Source organism: Prunus mume, linkage group LG4, assembly GCF_029339155.1.
Source record: "Prunus mume cultivar Tortuosa linkage group LG4, ASM2933915v1, whole genome shotgun sequence".
NCBI lineage: Eukaryota > Viridiplantae > Streptophyta > Magnoliopsida > Rosales > Rosaceae > Prunus > Prunus mume.
This window is the reverse complement of record NC_142701.1, coordinates 5,022,991-5,044,715: the sequence shown is the minus strand read 5'-3', so window position 1 is coordinate 5,044,715 and position 21,725 is coordinate 5,022,991. Positions and strand designations below refer to the sequence as shown.

Here is a 21,725-nt window from a genome sequence, read left to right as displayed (position 1 = left end):
CTTACCTTTCCTTCCATGAATACAGATTTTGAACTTACAGACCCATAGTGGAGCAAATTGCAACTTAGTCAAATATGGCCACCAAGGCCAGAAAAATGGCATATTGGTACAAATATCTTGATTTCTTGAGCAGTTGTAGATTCAACAGCTGAAGAGGACTTGACAAACTTCGTACTTGAAACGGCGGAAGACTTAATACTTGAGTCAAATCCAAATCCCCGTTTGTCTCCATCTCTTCTTCCCAAGCTCATCGTTTTATCTATTGTTTGTTCAATTTCTGAGAAGCAACCAACAAATCATCATATTTCTTCATGATAAACTCAATATTCAGATCTTCACAATGATGATCCTTCTACATTGGTTCATCCAAGCGTACAATCGTGATAAGTGCAATGGCCTTCTCATCATTTTCACTGTCACTCCATGTGCTATGGAGTCCCTTATTCTTGCCATCCTTTTGTTTTTTTAAGGAGTTGGCACATTCCGAAGATATGTGACCATAGCCTTCGCATTCAAAGCATTTGACATTTCCTCTTTGGTTCTTTCGTTCATTTGACCTGCAAGATTTAGACACACCATCAGCATAGTCAACAAACTTATTTTTTGAATTTATACCTGAATTATTCTTTGAATCTCAATTCCTTGAATCTTGATTCTTGAGGAAGCTCTTGAATTGTCTTGTTAGAAGCGTCAATTCCGCATCATTGCAATCCTCATTTAAATGACCATCATCTTCATCATTGAAAAATTTGGAAGAAACATTTTTTTTTCTCTTTTTAGGAGCTTGTTCCATCTCATAAGTTTGTAATGAGCCAATAAGTTCATGGACCTTCATAATGTTTATATTTTTTATTTCTTCAATGGCACCTTGGGTTGAGACCGTTGAGGCAAGGACCTGAGAATCTTCTTTGCAACTCTATCTTGAGGAATCTTCTCACCTAAATTAGCACATGAATTCACAATTACACAAGGTTTTGCATAAAAGTCAGAAAATATTTCATTCTTATCTATTACGAGAGTCTCAAACTGCAAGTTGTGCATTTGGAGCTTAGCACACTTTACAAAATCAGTTCCTTCGTGAGTTACCTTAAAAATATTCCAAGCTTCCTTAGAAGTATCACAAAATTGTTCAAAAGAAACAACAATAAATAAAGCATTAACCCTTTTTGATTGTTTGTACTATGTTTCACTTCAGAGGTAGTCCATTCTTCTGTGGGCTTAGGAATTGAGCATTCTATATCATCTTTTCCAATTGTTTTCATAGGTTCAGAATATCCATGGGCAACCAAGTGCCACACATGTTTATCAAGAGACCACAAGAATGACTTCATTTTAGCCTTCCAAGAGCCATAATTGTTGCCATCGAAATATGGAGGATGTGCAACTGAGCCAGTAACACGATCCATCCTCAGATATGTCGGATCTTGCTGAGTGTGTCCAACAAGCCACTCTAATGCCAATTGAAAATACTTGTAGGATGACTAAAAATCACTAGAGGGGGGGTGAATACAGCATTTAAAAATTGAATGTAAGAAATAAAACCAAATCACACCCACATGATTAATATGGTGAATCAAGCCTCGAATGTGCAAAGCATAAAGATAAAGAACACACATAGAATTATTTTACGTGATAAAAGCCCACCTCGAGGGAAAATGCACAAGACTCCTCAATCAAAAACAAATCCACTATAGAATGATGATTACAATAAGAACTCACACACTTATCCTAGCGGAATGATCTTTCCACACTCCTTATGTTGAATTTGATACTGGTCGCGAGCGATTCAAACTTGCACGAGAAAAACTGCCACCACGGTCTTGGTGCTCTCAATCGTATGAGTCACCGATCAATGCAAGTGAATGTAATATGAATGATAAAAGTGTTTGATAAATCACCAAATAAACATGGAACACTTGGTGATTTATCCCAAATAAAAACTCGGGTTTCCAAAGTTTATGGACTTAAAATATGGTCGTAAATAACTCTAAGAAGAAAGAAGACAAAGGTATAGTTTTATAGGGTTTTTGCTCCACCAAAAACGCAACTCACATTCAAAACAAATTTGCCTAATTTGAACGCTGGCCAAACAACCAGGATATCATTCCTATTCAATATCAAATTCATGAGTAATTCAACTAATAGGCAAGAACTATAACAAGAAAGATTTTCACAATTACTCAATTACCTCTGATAGAAAATCTGGTTATAAATGCAATTTGCTATAAACCAAAACTTGATTAACAAGACTAGCCCGAGATTCCCCCTTGGAATCCGTGACGAACCCTACTTCTCGTCCCAAATTTTAACCGAAGCTGAACCCACTTTACTAAAAAGCCTTTAGCCCTAACTGATAGACAATTCAACTTCTACCAAAATTTTGGCAGAGTCTCCCTTGTAACTGGAACAATTCCCATTTTACAATACTTGCAAACAAGCACTAGAACAAGCCCAACTTCCAGCATGCACAAGGTAAAGGAACGCACAATAGTTAAAACTATTCAAATGAGCTTTACACTGTCTACCCAAACTCAAAACGAGCCAGTAGAGCAACTAAAGATTTAGTTTACAACCAGTGCAGACAGCAGCGATGCATTGTCATGGTGGTCTTGACCTTAGATTCCTAAAACCTTGGGGTGCAAAACAGAAAATGTTAGTCGACGAAAACAAGCTTTAAACACCATTTATTTTTGTTGAGGCCCAAAAAAGTCGACGGAAAAGACCCCAACAATATTCAACATAAATAGCCCCCTCTATTTTAGAAAATAATATAAACTTGTCAATTTAATCCGTATTGTAAAACTGTAAATTCAACACCACCAAAGTAAACCCATTAATATAAAATATAATCATCAAAACTCAAAATCCTTTTTCCCGCAACCATTCCCTTGTAAAAATACAATATGCCAAGTAATTTCCAAATATCCAATCTCAAATTCCGAACTTCATTTCAAATGTTCATACTTGTGCAAAGTACTCTCAATGCACATGCTCAAGAAACCTCAACCTGGAAATAAATCCACTTATACCCGTATACATATACATATATAGAGATATATATATATATATGGACACGCACACACATTCATCACATCAAAATATGTACCAAGGGAAACAATCCAACTCGGGGTTTGTTTGTTCTCAATCACATGTCGGGATCCTGCATCATACATGTTGCTAGGGATGAGCAGTCCAACTGGGGGACCATTGGTCCTCAGCACACACGCCTGGACCTACATCGTACGTGCCGCTGAATCCCGTCATATGCATAGACTAACATTTTGACACACCTCCCAAAGAGTATACATGTGCCTTGATGGGTCCCAAAGATTAACTTTAATTCTTTTGTTATAATTCCATCATCCTTAATTCCATAACGAACCAGGGGAAGGTACAACAAATGGTGCGTAGCCACATAAATCCCATATCCCAAAGTATATCCAAATTCCATAAACATAACCAATATCATCATAGTCCAAAACCCAAATCTGTATACATTTATAATAATAATAATAAATAAATAAAAATTCCTAGAAATCCCATATCACAATGTAAAAGCCAAGACTAGCCCAATAATTAAATCCCATAACCTCATTAACCCAAAATATCCCAATTTCCAATCAAATCACATTTATGCAAGCAATTCCATATTTAAAAAGCAATGCTCATTTAAAAATAAATGTCCACTCACAACAAGTCCAATGCTAGCTCAACCTTGAGTGAGTTCATCCTGAGCGATACAATACACCTAGGCACCTATTTGAGAGAATAATCGGACTTATTTAATAAAACAGTATGAACCTATCGAACCCATATATCAAATAATAGGTGCAACATCAGTTCAATAGTCAAACGAAAACCAATTCCAAATTCGAGCATACAGTCATGCTCAGGATGACATGGGAGCTTTTTAGAACATAATGGGCACCACAAAGTGGTCCACGCATCGCCACCCACTGCAAGTAGTAAGTGGGTGCCTTGAGTAATTTCCGATGACCGGAAAACTCCAAATCGTCTGTCAATATCCATACCATCAGATCAAACACAACTAGAGGAGCAACTTTTGGTCTTGGACGCCGGCCAAAAAGTGGCCGGAACTAGGTGAATCGAAGCCAAACTCGTGAGGGTTTTGGCCGGAACTTCCCAACTTCACAACGATAGCGACAACCACCAATGGTGTCACACGACCTAGGGGAAAGCAAGAGGGAGGAGAGAAAAACTTGCTCTAGGTGGTGGTACAACCTAAGGTGGCTAGAAACGTAGCTAGTGACGGTGGAAGTTTTGCCGAAACTTTTGCAACCAATTTCGCTGAAACGGACTCCAAGCGACGACGGAACCTCCAATCAAAGTTTTGGCATCGAGTGGAGAGAGAGAGAGAGATATATATATATATATATAGAAGCTGTCCAGTTTTGTTTTTAAAAACTAACTTGCATTTCCGTAGATCATAGCTTATTCATTTGAACTCCAAATTGAACTTGCCGCCTGTCAACGAACTCGTATCGACGAGCTCTACTCAATGGTGCCACTTATTTCCCGAAATCCTTTTGGAATAAAAAATGACTGAAGTGCCCCTTCTCCCAAGGGTGAAATTGTAATTTCACAAATAAATAAATTTAAATAAAAACGGTAAAATTGAGTCGGGGTGTTACATTGATAGCAAAGCAAGGGACTGTCAAAATGTGCACGAGGGAGAGCTAAAAATATTTGAGACATACTTTCTTTGAATAAAAAGTCTTCTTAATCAAACTACAATTTTAATTAAAATCAGAGTTCTAAACAAAACCTTGATTTGAAAACAATTCGAGAATTAGGCCAATAAGAATGCATGACTGTATGATGATTTACCTCAGATTGGATGTCTCACGTTGATTGAAACAAATGTCTTAAAATCAGAGATTAATGAGCTCCATCAATCTAGCTGTCATCAATCTTGTTCTTAGACTTTTGGTGTGAGAAATAACTAACGCACAAATTAAACCTTATAAATTATGCAATCGTAGTACGAGTAAGTAGGGATCGTTCTATTCTGGGGATTAGGAGGGATGCTAATCAACACAAATTAAATATGGATTAAGGGATAGCTAGAGGATTCTTCTCCACACATGGAACATATGCACACAAATCGATCTCCAGTTACTCTTTCTATAAAGTATGAATGACAAAGCCCCAAATTAATTGTGAATGCACTAATTAACTATCAGATTTTCCTAAGTTCATTGAATTGGACTCAGCGACGCAATCAAATTATCCTTATCAAGTTCCCTATATGAACAGCATGATAGAGATACATATCAAAGATCATTAAGTTCTATGAAAATCATAAGCCTTGACAAGGCAATTGTAACTATGAAAAGCATGATACTCCTACCAAGAATTTACTTAACGCAATCATGACTAGTGACTTTTACTACTTGTGAATATAAGTTCATAACGATAAGGTGAAATTCCCTTATATTCTAGCATCAAATCCCTGCATACAAACTAAGTATGCATCCTTAATAAACATGCAGGAATAAGTCCTCAATAAAACAGAAAAGTAAATCACATTCATACTTTATGAAACCATAACTGGAAGTAATCAATTCATGTAAAACATATGTCCATGGCTTCGAATTCACCTCTAACTAAGAAGAAATTCAGTTACACATGTTCATAATAATTGAAAAGCAATCTAGAATAAACATTTGAACTAATCAAGGGAAGAACTTTGAAAAACCCAATGGATGCAGCAGGTTCTGGCGCCAAGTTCTTCTTCTCCCTTTCTCCTTTCTTGCTACGGCACCAAAAGAACCCCCTTCTTCTGCGGCAACCCCTCCTTTATATATGTGGTAGATCTAGGGTAGAAGGGCCCAACAGAAACCCACGAAATTAGGGTTTTGTTTGGCAGATTTCTTTAGGCATTATAGGGCCCAATAGAAACCCACGAAATTAAGGTTTCCTAATATGAAATTAATCCCCCTTTTCCAGCTGGAATTTAGGTCGAATAGGATTAGGATAAGGTAAAATAAAATAAAATTAGTTAAGGTTTTTTACTTCCCAGAAGCTGATTCTTGAATTAATTTCCCCATCTTTTTAGCACATTCCTAGCCTATTCGAACTTCAAAAACGTCCATCCATCTTGGCCCATGCATATGCTATCCATTCCAAGTCCAAAACTGCTCTAAAATGCTCCAAAATGCCCTTTCTTGCCAATCTTGCCATCTGGACCTACAATAGTACGAAAATAAGCTAAATCACTCTAATAAATGGGAATTAACTAAGTAAATGCAAAGAAATAAGATAGCAAAGTCGCATAAATATGCTCCTATCAAATTCCCCCACACTTAGCTTCTGCTAGTCCCTAGCAGAACAAAGAAAACAAAACAAAACCTAAACCTTCCAACAATTGCCTCAGGGATTTCCAATGAAACATGACATGTTAAAAATCACTACTCACACAGATTTGAGCCATCCTTACCCTCGAGCTCATACTTAATCATAGTAAACACTCACTAGCTCACATTTAATCAATTAAAACAACATTTGAAAGTGGTAACATGGCCTTAGAGAATTCACTCAATTCCTCACCCGATATACTCTCTATTTTCACACAGATTTTCTGACTACACTCCCTATACTAAGTATATGTGAGAAGATTGATGTAAATGTGTAGACTAGCACTCACATATGTTATAACAAAGAAAGCACTTTCTGGAATTATTAATACGAACATGTATATGATCTCATGAACAGAATGCTACTACTTAGAAGCGAGAACCAGGGATTCCATAAGCTCATACCAATTTCAAACTCCACATATTGAAACACATAACAATCAAGATAGAAGTCTAAGGGTTGTATTGGGGCTAAGGTATTGGCTAACAAAGAAAGGTTAAGGATAAACAAAGGTTCTTAAAGTAATAGTAAACAGAGCAATGAAATCAACACTTGGAATTCAACTTGTGATTGCAGCACCCAATTTTTAGCACAAAGGGAGATTTATACAACTTTAGGGTCAGATTCACATATCCCTTTTTTTTTTTTTTTTTTTTTTTTTTGTTTTTTGTTTTTTTGTTTTTTTGTTTTTTGTTTTTTGTTTTTTTGTTTTTTTTTTTTTTTTTTTTTTCTGCAAATCGTAAATCAAAAGGAATTCCCAACAAGTCATGCTTGACTATTCTTTAAGAACAAGGGTATGGATATTCTTATACTAGGCTTGGTAGGGATAATGCAAGCTAACAAAGGAATAAGCTAAATAAGGCTTCAAAAGGGTTAAACCTACAATGCATATGCAAGGGATAAGGCTTTTTGGCTCTGATGGTAACTAAAAACTTCATCTTGTTATTTGTTACGCAATCAATTTGATGCTTTGAATGGAACGGGCATGAGTTCTAGTATTTGGAACTAAAGAGATGAAAAAGCATTCTAAGTAGCAACCAAGCAAAGAAATAATGAGATCATGCAACGACTTTAGAAAACAAGAATATCAAGATTAATAACTCTCCGAACAAAGAACAGGCTCAAGTCTCTCAGGGTTGTAGCATTAGTTTGAGTTCCTTCATTCCAGCATGTTACAAAAAATGATGATCTTTTTTTTTTTTTTTTTGTGTGATTACATGTGAATTTGTAATTGACAACTATAACTAAGTATTAACCAAAGAGCATATCAGACTTCCACCCATGTTTGTAACTTTCTTTAAAAGTCATGCAATTAAAAACCAAATCCTCATCATTGTATTGGAAGGTACCCTAAGACACAAACAAACAACAAAAACGACTCTTGACTCTTTTGGTTTTTTTTTATAAAAAAATATTTTAAATAAAGCACGAAAACACTTTTTAAAACAGTGAATAACAACATTAGTAGTGATAGGTGGTGAATTTTGAAAATAAATCACGAAAAGCACTCTGTTTACCCCCCCACACTTAAACTAAACATTGTCCTCAATGTTTCAAAAGAAAACTTTAAACAAGAAAGCAATAAGAGACAACTAGCAAACAAGACAATCATAGCAAAGTAAAAATAATAAAGAGAAGAGTAAAAGAGAGCAAATCTGGTTGTAGAGCCCGGAGATTCCGTTGCCTTTCTATTTGAACACATGGGTTGCCTCCCAAGAAGCGCTTGCTTTAACGTCTTCCAGCCAGACAGTACCTCCCTTTAAGCTTCACTAGGGCCAATGGCATGGAGGGGTACATCCTCCACTGCATGCTCCTCAAAAGACTCATAGTATGGCTTCAAACGGTGTCCATTCACTTTGAATTCATGTCCCATCTTAAAACTTTGAATTTGGACTGCACCATAGGGAAAAACATTAGTAACAATAAAAGGACCAATCCATTTAGAACGCAACTTACCCGGAAACAAACGAATGCGAGAGTTGAAAAGTAACACTTTCTGCCCCACATAAAACGTTTTACTACGAATCATCTTGTCATAGGCAGCCTTTGTTTTCTCCTTGTAAATATGAGCGTTCTCATAAGCTTCAGTCTGAATTTCCTCAAGCTCATTCAATTGAAATTTCCTATGAAGTCCAGCGGCATCAATGTTCATGTTGAAAGTCTTGACTGCCCAATGTGCACGATGCTCCAACTCAACTGGAAGATGGCATAGTTTCCCATAAATGAGCCGAAAAGGAGGCATTCCAATTGGTGTTTTGTAGGCAGTACGATATGCCCACAATGCATCATTCAAACGCAAGCTCCAATCCTTTCGAGTTGGTCCAACTGTCTTTTCCAAGATCTGTTTGATTTCCCGGTTGGAAACTTCGGCTTGTCCACTTGTTTGGGGATGATAAGGTGTTGAAACCTTATGCGTGACATTATACTTCTTAAGTAGTGCCTCTATGGTCCAATTACAAAAGTGAGAGCCCCCATCACTTATAAGTACTCGTGGCATTCCAAATCTTGCAAATATGTTAGTTTAATAAAATCTACAACCACTTTGGAATCATTGGTACAGGTGGCTTTTGCTTCCACCCATTTTGAAACATAATCCACAGCAAGTAAGATATAATTAAAACCATTTGAAGAAGGAAAAGGGCCCAAGAAATCAATACCCCAAACATCAAAAATCTCAACAGAAAAGATAGGGGTTTATGCGGCATTTGATCTTTTGCACCTATATTGCCCGTTCTTTGACAATGATCACAAGTCATACAAAAAGTTCTAGCATCCTTAAAGATAGTACGCCAATAAAATCCACATTCTAAAACCTTAAGTGATGTGCATTGTGTACCAAAGTGACCCCTACATGCATAAGTGTGATAGAAGGTTAAGATTGAATTAAACTCAGAATCATGCACACATCTACGAATAATTTGATCAGGGCAATATTTCCACAAATAAGGGTCATCCCACACATAAAACCGTGCCATTTTTTTAAGTTTAAAGCATTGGTGCCTAGTTATGGGGCTTGGAACTTGTTTACACACAATATAATTCACAATATCAACATACCATGGCTCACTTAACTCAATGGTCAGCAATTGTTCATCTGGGAATGCCTCTGGAATAGGTAGAAGGTCTTCTTCATGTACCAAACGGCTCAAGTGGTCAGCCACTACATGTTCACATCCTCCTTTGTCCCTAATTTCCACGTCAAACTCCTGAAGAAGAAGCATCCAGCGAATAAGCCTTGGTTTGGCTTCTTTCTTTGTGAGGAAGTACTTCAAAGCTGCATGGTCAGAGTAAATTATAACTTTAGTACCAAGTAAATAAGAACGAAACTTATCTAAAGAAAACACAACAGCAAGAAGTTCTTTTTCAGTGGTGGAGTAATTCAATTCAGCATCATTCAAGGTTCGAGATGCGTAGTAGATGACGTGTGGCTTCTTGTCCTTCCGTTGTCCCAAAATAGCCCCTAAAGCATAATCTGATGCATCACACATAAGCTCGAACGGAAGGCTCCAATCTGGTGGAACAATGATAGGTGCTGAAGTTAACAATTCTTTGAGGTGATTGAACGCCTTCTCACATTCGTCATCGAACACAAACGACACATCCTTTTGTAGAAGTCGGCACAAGGGTGTTGAAATCTTCGAGAAATCTTTGATAAAACGTCTACAGAATCCTGCATGTCCAAGGAAAGAACGAACCTCTCTCACCAAAGTGGGAGAGGGTAAGTGGCATACAAGACCTATTTTTGAGTTATCAACTTCAATTCCCGTTTCTGAAACTATATGTCCTAAAACTATGCCTTGTTTTCCCATGAAGTGACATTTTTCCCAATTTAAAACAAGGTTGGTTTCAATGCAACATTTTAATATCAACGTGAGATTAGTTAAACAGCCATCAAAAGAGTCACCAAAGACACTAAAATCATCCATGAAAACCTCAATAATCTTCTCAACGAAATCGGAAAAGATACTTACCATGCATCTTTGAAAGGTGGTTGGTGCATTACATAAACCAAATGGCATTCGTCGATAAGCAAAAGTACCAAACGGACAAGTAAAAGTAGTCTTTTCTTGGTCATCTGGGGCTATAACAATCTGATTATATCCCGAATAGCCATCAAGAAAGCAATAAAAAGAATGACCGGCTAACCTTTCAAGCATTTGATCAATGAACGGCAAAGGGAAGTGATCTTTCCTTGTGGTGGCATTGAGCTTCCTACAATCAATGCAAACTCTCCAACCTGTTTGGATACGAGTGGGGACAAGTTCATTCTCTTCATTTTTTACCACAGTGACTCCTGATTTCTTTGGTACAACTTGAACCGGTGAAACCCAACGACTATCCGAAATTGGGTAAATGACCCCACAATCAAGAAGCTTAATGATCTCCTTTTTCACAACTTCCATCATTAGAGGGTTGAGTCGGCGTTGAGGCTCTCGAGTTGGTTTAGCCCCCTCCTCTAGAAGTATGCGATGCATGCATGTTGTAGGACTAAGTCCCTTGATGTCGGCTAAAGTCCATCCAATAGCTGTTTTGTACTCTTGCAACACCCGAACTAGTTTTTCCTCCTCCACTGCCGTGAGTGATGAAGAGATTATGACAGGCAAAGTCTCTTTATCTCCCAAGAAGACATACTTCAAATGATTTGGTAACGGTTTAAGCTTGAGAGTGGGTGCCTGAATCACCGAAGGTAACAACTTGTTAGTAGAAACGGGAATTGGGATTGGGGACTTACCAACATATTGTGGCAGTGACTCAAGGGCAGCCACCATTTCACCAATTTCTTCATGATTAGGTTCGGCCCCATTTTTGATGAGTTCAATTCCCTGAACAATGGTGGTTTCAAGGACATCCCTATCTAGGGATTCGAGATATTCCTGCGCCAAAGAATCAAATGCATCAATAGAGAAACAGGAGTGATCATCAATAGGGTACCTTATAGCTTCAGAAATATTGAAATCAATGATATTGCCATCAAATTCCATTGTCAACGTCCCCTTGAACACATCGATCTTTGTTCGGGCTGTTTTCATGAAAGGTCGTCCAAGTAAGATCGGCAATGGTGTAGAATGGGCCGAATCCTCCATCTCAAGCACATAAAAATCTGCTGGAAATATCAAGTGGTTAACCTGCACCAAAACATCTTCCAAAACTCCTTCCGGATATGCATTAGAACGATCGGCTAATTGAATTATAACGCCATCATTTTTAAGCTCTCCTAAGTTCATAGATGCATAAATAGAGTATGGCATGACATTAATGGAAGCACCTAAATCTAACATGGCATGTTCAAACTTGGTGTTACCAATAACACAAGGGATTGTGAAACTACCTGGATCTTTGCATTTAGGTGGCGCTGTTGCAAAACTGCAGAAACATTCTCACTTACCCTTACCACTTCTTTGTTTGAAATTGTTTGGGCCTAAAATTGACACACCCAGCCCAGTAAAGAGGCCTGTAATAAGGCTATAAAAATCAAAGCAGCTTGGTCTTGAGAAACAGAAGATGGAAGCCCAAAAATCCGTAAGAGCCCAAACCCAAAGCTTATCAAAGCGAACAAAACTAACTCGGGCCTCATAGGCCCGTTGTGATAAAAGGGGAGCCTAGAAACAGAAACTGGGATAAAGGAAAGTCAACAATGGCAATGTCATAGAAGAAGTGATTGAAAAGTTTATGTCATCAAGTCGCTTCAAAACCCTCAAAATCAAGATCAAAATCCTCTTACATATATATATTCAGAGATTTTTTCTTCTATTCTACAGAGAAGGTAATTCTCCCAAAGAGATAAGCAAGCTACAATCTCAGAGAAGGATAAGCGGGAAAGCAAGGAGCTGTCCAGAAAAGAAATCAAAACTAACCATCACGGATGAAATCTCACAAAGGGCGTTACAATCTCAGTGATTGCCTATTTAAGAGCCTATCTGCCAAACGATGAAATCTGTTTTCTTTCTTTCCATTTAAAAAGAAAAAAGGGGGAGATATCTTTTGAAAAGATTTGCCGCCCATTATTAAACAGAATCACCCTACTCCAGAAAAACATTTTACTATAAATACAAGAAGGCGTAAACAGGGCAAAGGACACAAAAAAATTCAACACCCAATCAAACAAAATCTTACACAAGAAAACCATCAGTCAAGTAGACAACTTAAAAATCAACCAAAAAACCCACTTGAATTTCAAGTGAAACCAGCTTCCGATCAGAATTCCCAAGGCTGACTTAAGAAATAAGTCATTCAAAACGAGATTTCTCTCGTTACAAATTTGGTTCAACAAAAAACCAAGAAAGGTAGAGCTTGAGCTTTCCCCAAACATGGAAAACCTCAACAAAATTCACAAGGCAGTCTCTAGCCCACTAAAGCCCTAAAAAAATCACTACGCCTGCGATCGAGGAAACCGCAGATCGCCACTCAAAAGCTTCACAAAAGCTTGAGGTACATTGAAGCTCTGCCAGATCAACCTTTGGTATCGATTTACAGATTGAAGCTTAGCATCAAATTTGTCAACGGTCCAGATCACAACCTTCCATCCCGACATAAATGGAGTTCGCTCTTCATCTCTCTCTAGCATGAGTATTTATTGTTATAGTTTTGTAAAAGGCGCTTACGCCTAAAAATGCTTTAAATTCCATCAACCATTACGCCGAACAACCTCTTTATCTTGAGATAAATTGTTAAAGTCCTCACCAACCGAGGCAAGAAAAGAATTTACTTGGGAGATATTCCTCACCCAAATTCACAATCGCTTGTTTGTAGAAATAAGTAACTTGAAGCGCAAGTTATCCATTCCAAACTAAGTCCGCTAGAATTTTTATTACTAGCGATGTACGCCACAAGCACCAAAGAAAGTCGACTTGTTGACCAGTCTATGGTTCTCAAGGCGGGGGAACTTTGCCCTTCCATCAAGGAGTAAACGCAAACGGGTGACCAATTTGGCACGCCAAGTGGGACTTCTCAAGGTATACATATTCTCATAGAATTCTTCTCAAGTTCATGTATGCCGAAGCTCTAGCGTAACCCACGCCACGACATGGAAATAAACCAAGTGGCTCTCGGGAGGACTGAGTCGAAGAGAGTGATGCCGTCACTCGGCCACATGGCAAAGACAGGAGGCGGAAGGTCCATGACTGGCTCTAGAAGGATGAACTCTGACACAGGAATCGTATTCACGACAAGAGTTCACAACACAAAGGAGCCATGATGCAATGATAGGTCAACAGCAATTCGAGAAAGGACCGTGAGGCGCCATGGCTGTAATTCCCAATCCGGATGAGGTGGTCCAAAGAACTAGACCTTCCTATGGTCCCCACCGGGATTGGCATGGCCATATCAAGAGAATCCTCTTATTGCACTGATAGTGGAATGCGAGCGGGAAGTCCAGGGCAGAGGGAAGGAGCTCTTCCTATCCAAGAACGTCAGGCCCCAATGCGGCCGTAAGGCCTTGCGCCGGACAAGTTCAGAGAATCAGCGAGCCTCACCGCTGTTCCACAACAAGCGGCCCCACAGATCACCCTATGGCAATTCTGCCTAAACAAAGCAGATACCCTACAGGCCCAAAAGGATGGATCCCAATCCATTCCCTCCACTGCAAGAGGAAGGAGAGGCAGAGGGAAAACTACCCTTATGCTAACAATGAGGAGCAGTGGGGCAAATGGAGGAACCACCTGTGTCGGAAGAACAGGAGGAACACAGGAAGAAGTTCCTAGGCCATATAGGGCGAACCCAAAATTAATTATGCCTAGCCAAAACAGGGGCAAAATCTCCCTGTTAATGCTTTAAATGACATGGGGGCATTGCAAAGGATGATCAGTGGAAATGATGGAGCCTGAGGCCAGGAGGGGAGAGAAACCCACCTACAGTAAAGCCATATCCACCTTACATTGATCAGATACCCTTGTCCCCAGGTTTCAAAGTGCCGAACTTCACTTTATTCAATGGAGAGGATCCCCACGCTTCATCAGTCGAGCACATAGGCAGATTTTCTGTCCAATGCATAGCCATAGAGAATAACCCACTAATAAAGCTAAGGCTTTTCGGGAATTCTCTCTCTGGACAAGCTTTCACTTGGTACACCAATCTGCCAACAAATTCCATTCAAACCTGGGAACAAATGGAGAGTGTCTTCCATGACTACTATTACAGGATTCAGCCAGAAGTCACCATCAGTGACCTTGCCGCCCTCAAGAGTGAAGACGAACCTGCCCAAGACTTTATAAACAGGTTCAGAAGCTCAAAATGAAGTGCCGAATCCCTATGGAAGAAAGACACTTCATCCAAATGGCTCAGCTGCCCTCAAGATTTCTCTGAGAAAACATTTGATGGGATGCCGCTTTGGAGATCTGGTAGAACTGCGAGATAAAGCATCCAAGCACGAGGAGCTGCTCAGGGAGGAACAGCAGAAGAGAAACTCTTCCAAAGGCACATATTATAAATCCCTTTCTTCTTCAATACATATGATTGATGTAGAGTCAGAAGAAGATACAGAAGGATCGGAGGAGAGAGAGGTTGCAGTTGCAGAAATGGCAAAATTAAAGCATCCCATCAGTTGTAAAACTCTTACAAAACCTCCAAGAGATCAGAAGCCGACACCATTCACAGGAGGGTTTGTTCCAAACAAACCAACGCAGAACAAGGTGTATTCCTTTGATCTGACCAAGGTGGATGCCTTGTTTGATGAAATGTTGCTGCAGAAAGCAATAGAGACACACCATAGAATGCCCAAACCAGAAGAACTCAAGGGCAGACAGTATTGCAGATGGCACAATTCTTGGAATCATTCTACCAATAGTTGTGTTGTTTTCAGAGATGTCATACAGGAAGGATAATGCAGGAAGGTCAAGTCGTAAAAACCTCCATCCGTCACCACGACCCTTTTCCTCCGCCACAAGTTAACATGGTCAACCTAAATTGGCGAGCGAATGTAAGAGGGGACCCATCAGAGGCTAGCTCCAAAGAGAAGCGAATAGTTTCAAAAGAGACTATGGAGAGACCAAAAGCAACCATTTCAGCTAGGGTAGTGCTTTGCAGAGGTGCAAGTGTGAGGCGAATCGAAGTGGTCCCGGACAAACAGGAACTGCCCACTCCAAGTGTTTTTGACCGGATTGGGACCACGTCCCATAATAGAGCCAGACAGAGAAACTACCCAGGCCTGTCCAATCCAAAGAAGAATGACTAAGCGCCCAAGGAGGAAATATCAATAAAAATGCCGAAGTGAGAAACCTCTGCAGCCATCATCGGCAGGTGGTATTCAGCGGGAAGAATGACATACCAACAATGGAGCTAACAAGAACTCAAAGGAGTAGGGTTCAGAGACAGATCTGTACATTCCTCAATAACAAGAACAATGCCCATGTGCTTCCAGAGACCAATTCGCCAAAAAAGGGAAAGAGCTGTACTTCCCTGCATGTACAAGCAATCTCTCAACCACAGAGGTTGACGAAAGCAATCTTCAGGGAAACCTTCTATCCATCCTACCTCCACCTCAGGAAATCTACTTAAAACTCCACAACCAGAGGAAAAAACCGATCCTATTCCGGAAGAAGGGCAAGAAGACTGGATCAAGAGTATGAAGAGGAGCAATGGATTATGAACCATCTGCAGATGACTGAATGCGCCCCGGAATGTAAGAACATGGAGAATGGACAGAGGAATACGGTGGAGAATGATGGATTATGACAGAGAATAAGATGCGAAACCGAGGCCTTTGGCACAGAATTAGAAGACTTGTTACGAGGTGACCTAGACATCAATATGGTGTTCATTCGCCAGAAACGTTCTTGGTCGCAGAGGGACAGTGAAAGCACTCTAGACGGAGATGTATTTTCCTAGGAGAATTTTGAATGCAGGTTGGCGGAAGAGATGTCGAGCAAAGCAAGTGCAATCCTGTAAGGAACCGCCAACAAGTGGTGTAGACTAGCTTTGCTTCTCCATACCAACCAAAGAAATGGCAAACCACCTTAGACCCTTGTTTATAACCGCAAACTTTGGGGGTGTTCCTATCCCCAAAATTATGGTAGATGGAGGTGCAGCCATCAACCTTCTGCCTCACAGAATGCTGAGCAAAATGGGCAGTAACAGAAAGGGATTTAATTCTAACCCGCTTGACCGTCACCAATTTCGCAGGGGGCATCACCAAAACCCTTGGGATCCTAGATGTGGATGTTTTAGTAGGAAGCAAGAAGCTAAAGGTTGCATTCTTTGTGGTAGATACTACTTCTACCACTAACAATGCACTGCTTGGCAGAGACTGGATTCATCAGAGTCTATGTGTTCCTTCCACTCTTCATCAACAGTTAGCTTTATGGAATGAAGAAGGCTACATGGAGATAGTAGAGGCCGATCCACGACCATTTCTACCTTCTGCCATATGTTGTGAGGCAAGGTACTATCATGATGACCTTGGTCCTTGGTCCTTTCACCTTCTTTGGAGTCAACCAGAACGGCCGCCCCCATGGTGTCACGGCCCAGAGGCTCATTGAAGAAGGTCTAACCAACTCTTTGGAGGACTGGAACAAACCTTTTGTTCTAAACTTCCGGAACTCTGATGTTTAGTCCCAATCAACGAGAGAAGGATCGAGCTGCAACAATCCGATCCATTACAAAAAGATTGTTGATATACTGGGAGGAAAGAAAGCTTTTTGCATGAATCCACCATCAATATGGCAGAATTCACTCATGAAAGCACGAAAGACCAGGAGGAAGAGGAACTACAGGAGGAAGTGTTATACTTTGCACCAGCTACACTGGATGACTCTCTGCCAGAGGTGGAAGATCCTTCACAGGAAATAAACTTAGGAACAGGGGCGGATCCAAGGCCTACCTTTATCAGCGCACTATTGAAAGAACCACTTAAGAATGAACTCATTGCACTTCTACAAGAGTTCAGAGATTGTTTTGCTTGGCATTATCATGAGATGCCAGGATTAGATAGGGAATTGGTAGAACACAGGCTGCCAATCAAAGAGGGATACCTTCCAATCAAACAGGCCAGAAGAAGGATGTCCATGGACACAGAAATGAAAGTCAAGGAAGAAATAGAAAGGTTGCTCAAGGCAGGATTCATCAGGCCAGCCATCTATGCTAATTGGCTAGCTAATATTATACCAGTTCTAAAAAGAAAAACAAGGCGCTTAGAATCATGTGGATTACAGAAATCTAAATGAGGCCTCTCCCAAGGATGAGTACCCTTATGCCAATGGCGCATGATAGTAGATGTAGCTGCCTGTTGGTAATTTTTAACAACAATATTTAAACCTTGCAAGTGCACAAATCAAATGATAGTATAGTAAGCAAGCAAGGGTCATTCCCACAGAGATTGTAATCTAGAGAGATGTTTATCAATGTCACGCAACGAAAACACAAGGACTTCCACACACACGCCAACACCAAGGGGGGTTTTTATTTGATTTTGTGAATAAAACAAAATAAGGAAAACAAAACAAAACAGAATTTAAATTAGAGTTTAAGAGAAATTGGTTTATAATCAATCAAGAACAATAGCTAGGACTCACTATCCACCTCTAACCAATCAATCAATTCATAAACAACAATAGATAATCAATTTCTAGCAATCATATGATGACGACACTCACAACAAGATCATGGCATTTGACTCGAGTTGTATGATTCTCTCTTAAGTGCATGTAAAGTGTATGGCATTTACATCAATACGTGTATTCTTAATTGAAATCTAGTATGGCATTTACTCAAATTAACAATCAAGAATCCATTAAGATCAAAGAGAATATGAGTGTCACAAAAACCCTAAAACATGGCATTTGTTATTAGGAATTCAAGAATCGATTTCTCATAACTAGTTCTTAACCCAATTATTCGTTGCAAACAAGAACACATTCAATAAGGCAATTGACCTATGTTCTACAACAATTTAATTCCAATACATGCTTCAAAGTTAGCTACTCAAAGAAACAAAATATCAGAATTCACATAACATAGAGAAACCGAAATCATCACGCTTGTAGAAACTGAAAATCCATTCAAACTTGTTTATAGAATTGAAATCATGTTTAGGGCTTCAAGATTAAGCCCTAACTAACAAGAAATTAGTTACTCATGCTCTTGGATGAACTCAAAAATAAATACATAAGAACTGAAACTTAAAAGAAGAAAGGAAAAGAAAGAACTCGTTGGCAGCTTTCTCCTCTTACGCGGTTGATCCCTTTTGGACGTGAATCTGTATCTGGGGCCTTGGCTGGCCTTTTATATCACTTATATCAGAGTTCTAAAACCCTAAAATTGACTGACAAGTCGTCCAAGAAGTCTTGGTAAACAAGGAATCCAAATAGGAAAGTAAAAATCACAATTCCTAACTCCACAGGGAAATACAGCTCAGCCCAATTGTCACACGATTTGGGGATCTTCGGCCTTGCAGAAAAATCATTAAAAATATATTTTAGAAAGATAAATGTCTTATCTTTCCAACCATATATAGCACGTAACTTGGAAAATTCGGGAAGGCTTCCATTTCTTCACATTCACGTAACATGTATGAAACTGTCTTGTCTGCACGTGGGCTAACTTTACTTGTAATACTGTACCAATTGGCTTGGTAGAAAATTCTAGAAAAATCACAGATTGAACTTCAAGATGTTAGCTTTCATCTCCAATTGGCCTTGCTCTAAAATTCCTCCGAAAAGTTGATTTTTCCTTAAAAAGCTTCTAAGAGCGCAGAAAAGCTGAAAATCAGAAAAGTAAAGTAATAAGCCTTTTTTAAATCTAATTCTCCTACAAAACCTAAGTAAAAAGAGTACATAAATGAGTATATTTATGGACTTATCAAAACACCCACAACTTAGATTTTGCTAGTCCTCGAGCAAAACAAAACGGAAAATAAAAACAAAAAAAACAACGACTCAAAACAAACAAACAACTAAATTCCCAATATTGATCTCAGAGATAATCACCAACGGTTAACTCACTTCAAAGAAATAAGCAACATTAACTCAAGACATTATCAAAGGGTTAACCAAACTTTAATTGAACAACTTGGAGTGTCGTGTGTGAAATAGCCAACATTAATATAACCACGACTTAAGCTTCACAAAAGTTAAATAACCAAATAAGAACAAGCTTTAACTTCAATTCTCACCAAGGATGTTCACTCCAATGAAAACACTCGAAATTTGACTAGGTAATGTCACTCATGTATGTGAGAAGAATCAAAGCAATAGGATGTACTCACATAATTGAAATAAAAGCACAAGACATGAATAAAAGATCTCATGGGAAGATATCGCATACTTGAAAATATTTAAACCATCCGACCATAGTCCTTCCACACCTATTCTCCACCTGAGGAATCACACTTCTCCTTGGATCAAGTAGGACTTTCACTAAGGTTGAAATAGGGCTTAGGGTGATGGGTGAAACAAGAAAAAGATATGGATGAACAAACGAAGTCTAAGGGCTAAGTAAAGCTTTCCATGAAATTATAACATCTTGCACTTTAGCACACAATTTTATCTTGATACTGTCTTAAATTTTTTTTTTTTTTTTTTTTTACTTTTTTTCTTTCTAACTCCATTAGCTTTCTAATCAACCCATGTAACAAGTGTTAGGCCAATAACTCCCAAGCTAAATAGCTTTAGGGTATTAAGTGTAAAACACTCCTCGGGCTTAAAAACTCGAGTTGAAAGGCTTCGGAATCATACTTTCTTTTTTCTTCTTCTTTTTCTTTTGAAACAGTATCATATACACATGATTGAACATTTTGTGCAATTCTCCCTTAACCATGAAAGTGCTCTACAAAGCTCCTTAAAAGGGTGTAGGATAAATATACAAAAGGTTAAGGTGAGGAGAATTGGGTAAAGAATGATAAAGGCTTACATAGAAGGCACAAGGGGTTGACTAGGGATAAAATTGATATGGGTTGGCTAGAAAGGCTCAAACGAATGAAACAAGGCCTATATCACTTCCTGGGATCCATGTGGTTCATGAAATATGCCTCAAATAAATAATGAAAGTAGTTCTAGCAAACAATTTAAACATCCTCAAGTATTTGGCCAAAACAAAGAATAATGAGATCACAACGACTTGTAGGCGAGAAAATTATAGAATAGTATATAACACTCAAGAAAGAAAGAGATAGGCTCAAAAGCTCACATAATAAGGGTTGTATAAGTCTACACTAGCCTTATTTGGGAATTTAAATCATGTGAACTCCAATCGAAAATCATATTAATATGGCTATGTGCAAAAAGATTTACCAAGTCTAATCACAAGAATAAGGCTAACACAAAGATAATGTAAAGAATTATTGTCATGCTCACAACTTCTTGAAAGTAACTTGTAAATAAAATTCAATCTCATCATAGAATTGGGAAGTGACTACTACAAACAAATAAAAACAAGACTCAAAGTAAAAGAAAATATTTTTTGATTTTATGACATTTTTCTGATTTTTTTTAATATATTTTAAGGAGAGACAAAATTAGAAACAAGACAATACTCAATCACCCACAACTTAAAATAAACATTGTCCTCAATGTGTAAAATAAAGAAATAAATTAATGGATAATCAATTAAAGAGAGAGAGGGTTTGAGGACTTCCCGGGTTTTCTAGGTGTGCGGAGGGGCAAGAATTTGTTGAAGTGAGAGGAGATAAACAAGGCAACGAACTCACACACCCACAACGTGTGTCTTTGAATGCCAACGGACTAGTAATAGCTCCTAAAAGTCACGGAATGTGATGAAATTGGAACGAAATTGAGCTGGATATGTAATCATGAAAATCTGGAAATCTGACATTTAGCAACGAAAAATCTGATGAACACCGTGGCAAAAAACTCTTTAGTGACGAAAAATCTGATGAACACCGTCGCTAAAACCTCTTTGGTGACGAAAAATCTTCAAATTCTGGGCAGAACAGCAGCTGCTGTTTTTAGTGTTTTAGGACTTTTTTGAGCTTCAAATCATCCTAAAACATAATGTAGGCCATTGGAGGCCCCCAAACCTGGTCCAAATCGTCATAATAACCATTCGAAACATGTTGGTGGCATCGAATTGACCTGAAAAACAGCAAAAAATAAATTAAGCAGAAATTCTAGTTTTGACCAAAATAAGAACATAAAAGCTATTTTTCTGTTTTCTGGTATCTAAACTCAGCCAATGACCAAAAAAACTTATGGAACACATTTGAAACATGCTGCAAACACCCTAGGGCTATAAAAATGTGAAAATTTTTCTTTGGAACACAAAATCCATTGTTTGATGACCCAAAACATAACAAAACAAAAATTTGAAAATTTATGAGAAATCACACATAAACTAAAACAAAAGTTAAGAATGGTTGGGTTGCCTCCCAAGAAGCGCTAAGTTTAAAGTCTTCAGCCAGA

The 21,725-nt window shown here is 38.6% G+C and overlaps 1 protein-coding gene across 1 annotated transcript; it reads right to left on the bottom strand.

Moving 5' to 3' along the window:
• Positions 1-9,576: 9,576 nt before the first annotated feature.
• On the bottom strand, positions 9,577-11,423 carry LOC148917726 (uncharacterized). The gene is made up of 2 exons (XM_089050394.1): positions 10,525-11,423; positions 9,577-9,652 (listed from the first exon to the last, which is right to left on the bottom strand). Exons 1-2 carry the CDS (start codon positions 11,406-11,408, stop codon positions 9,577-9,579), a joined length of 960 nt encoding a protein of 319 aa, XP_088906520.1. The 5' UTR covers positions 11,409-11,423.
• Between the last annotated feature and the right edge of the window lie 10,302 nt (positions 11,424-21,725).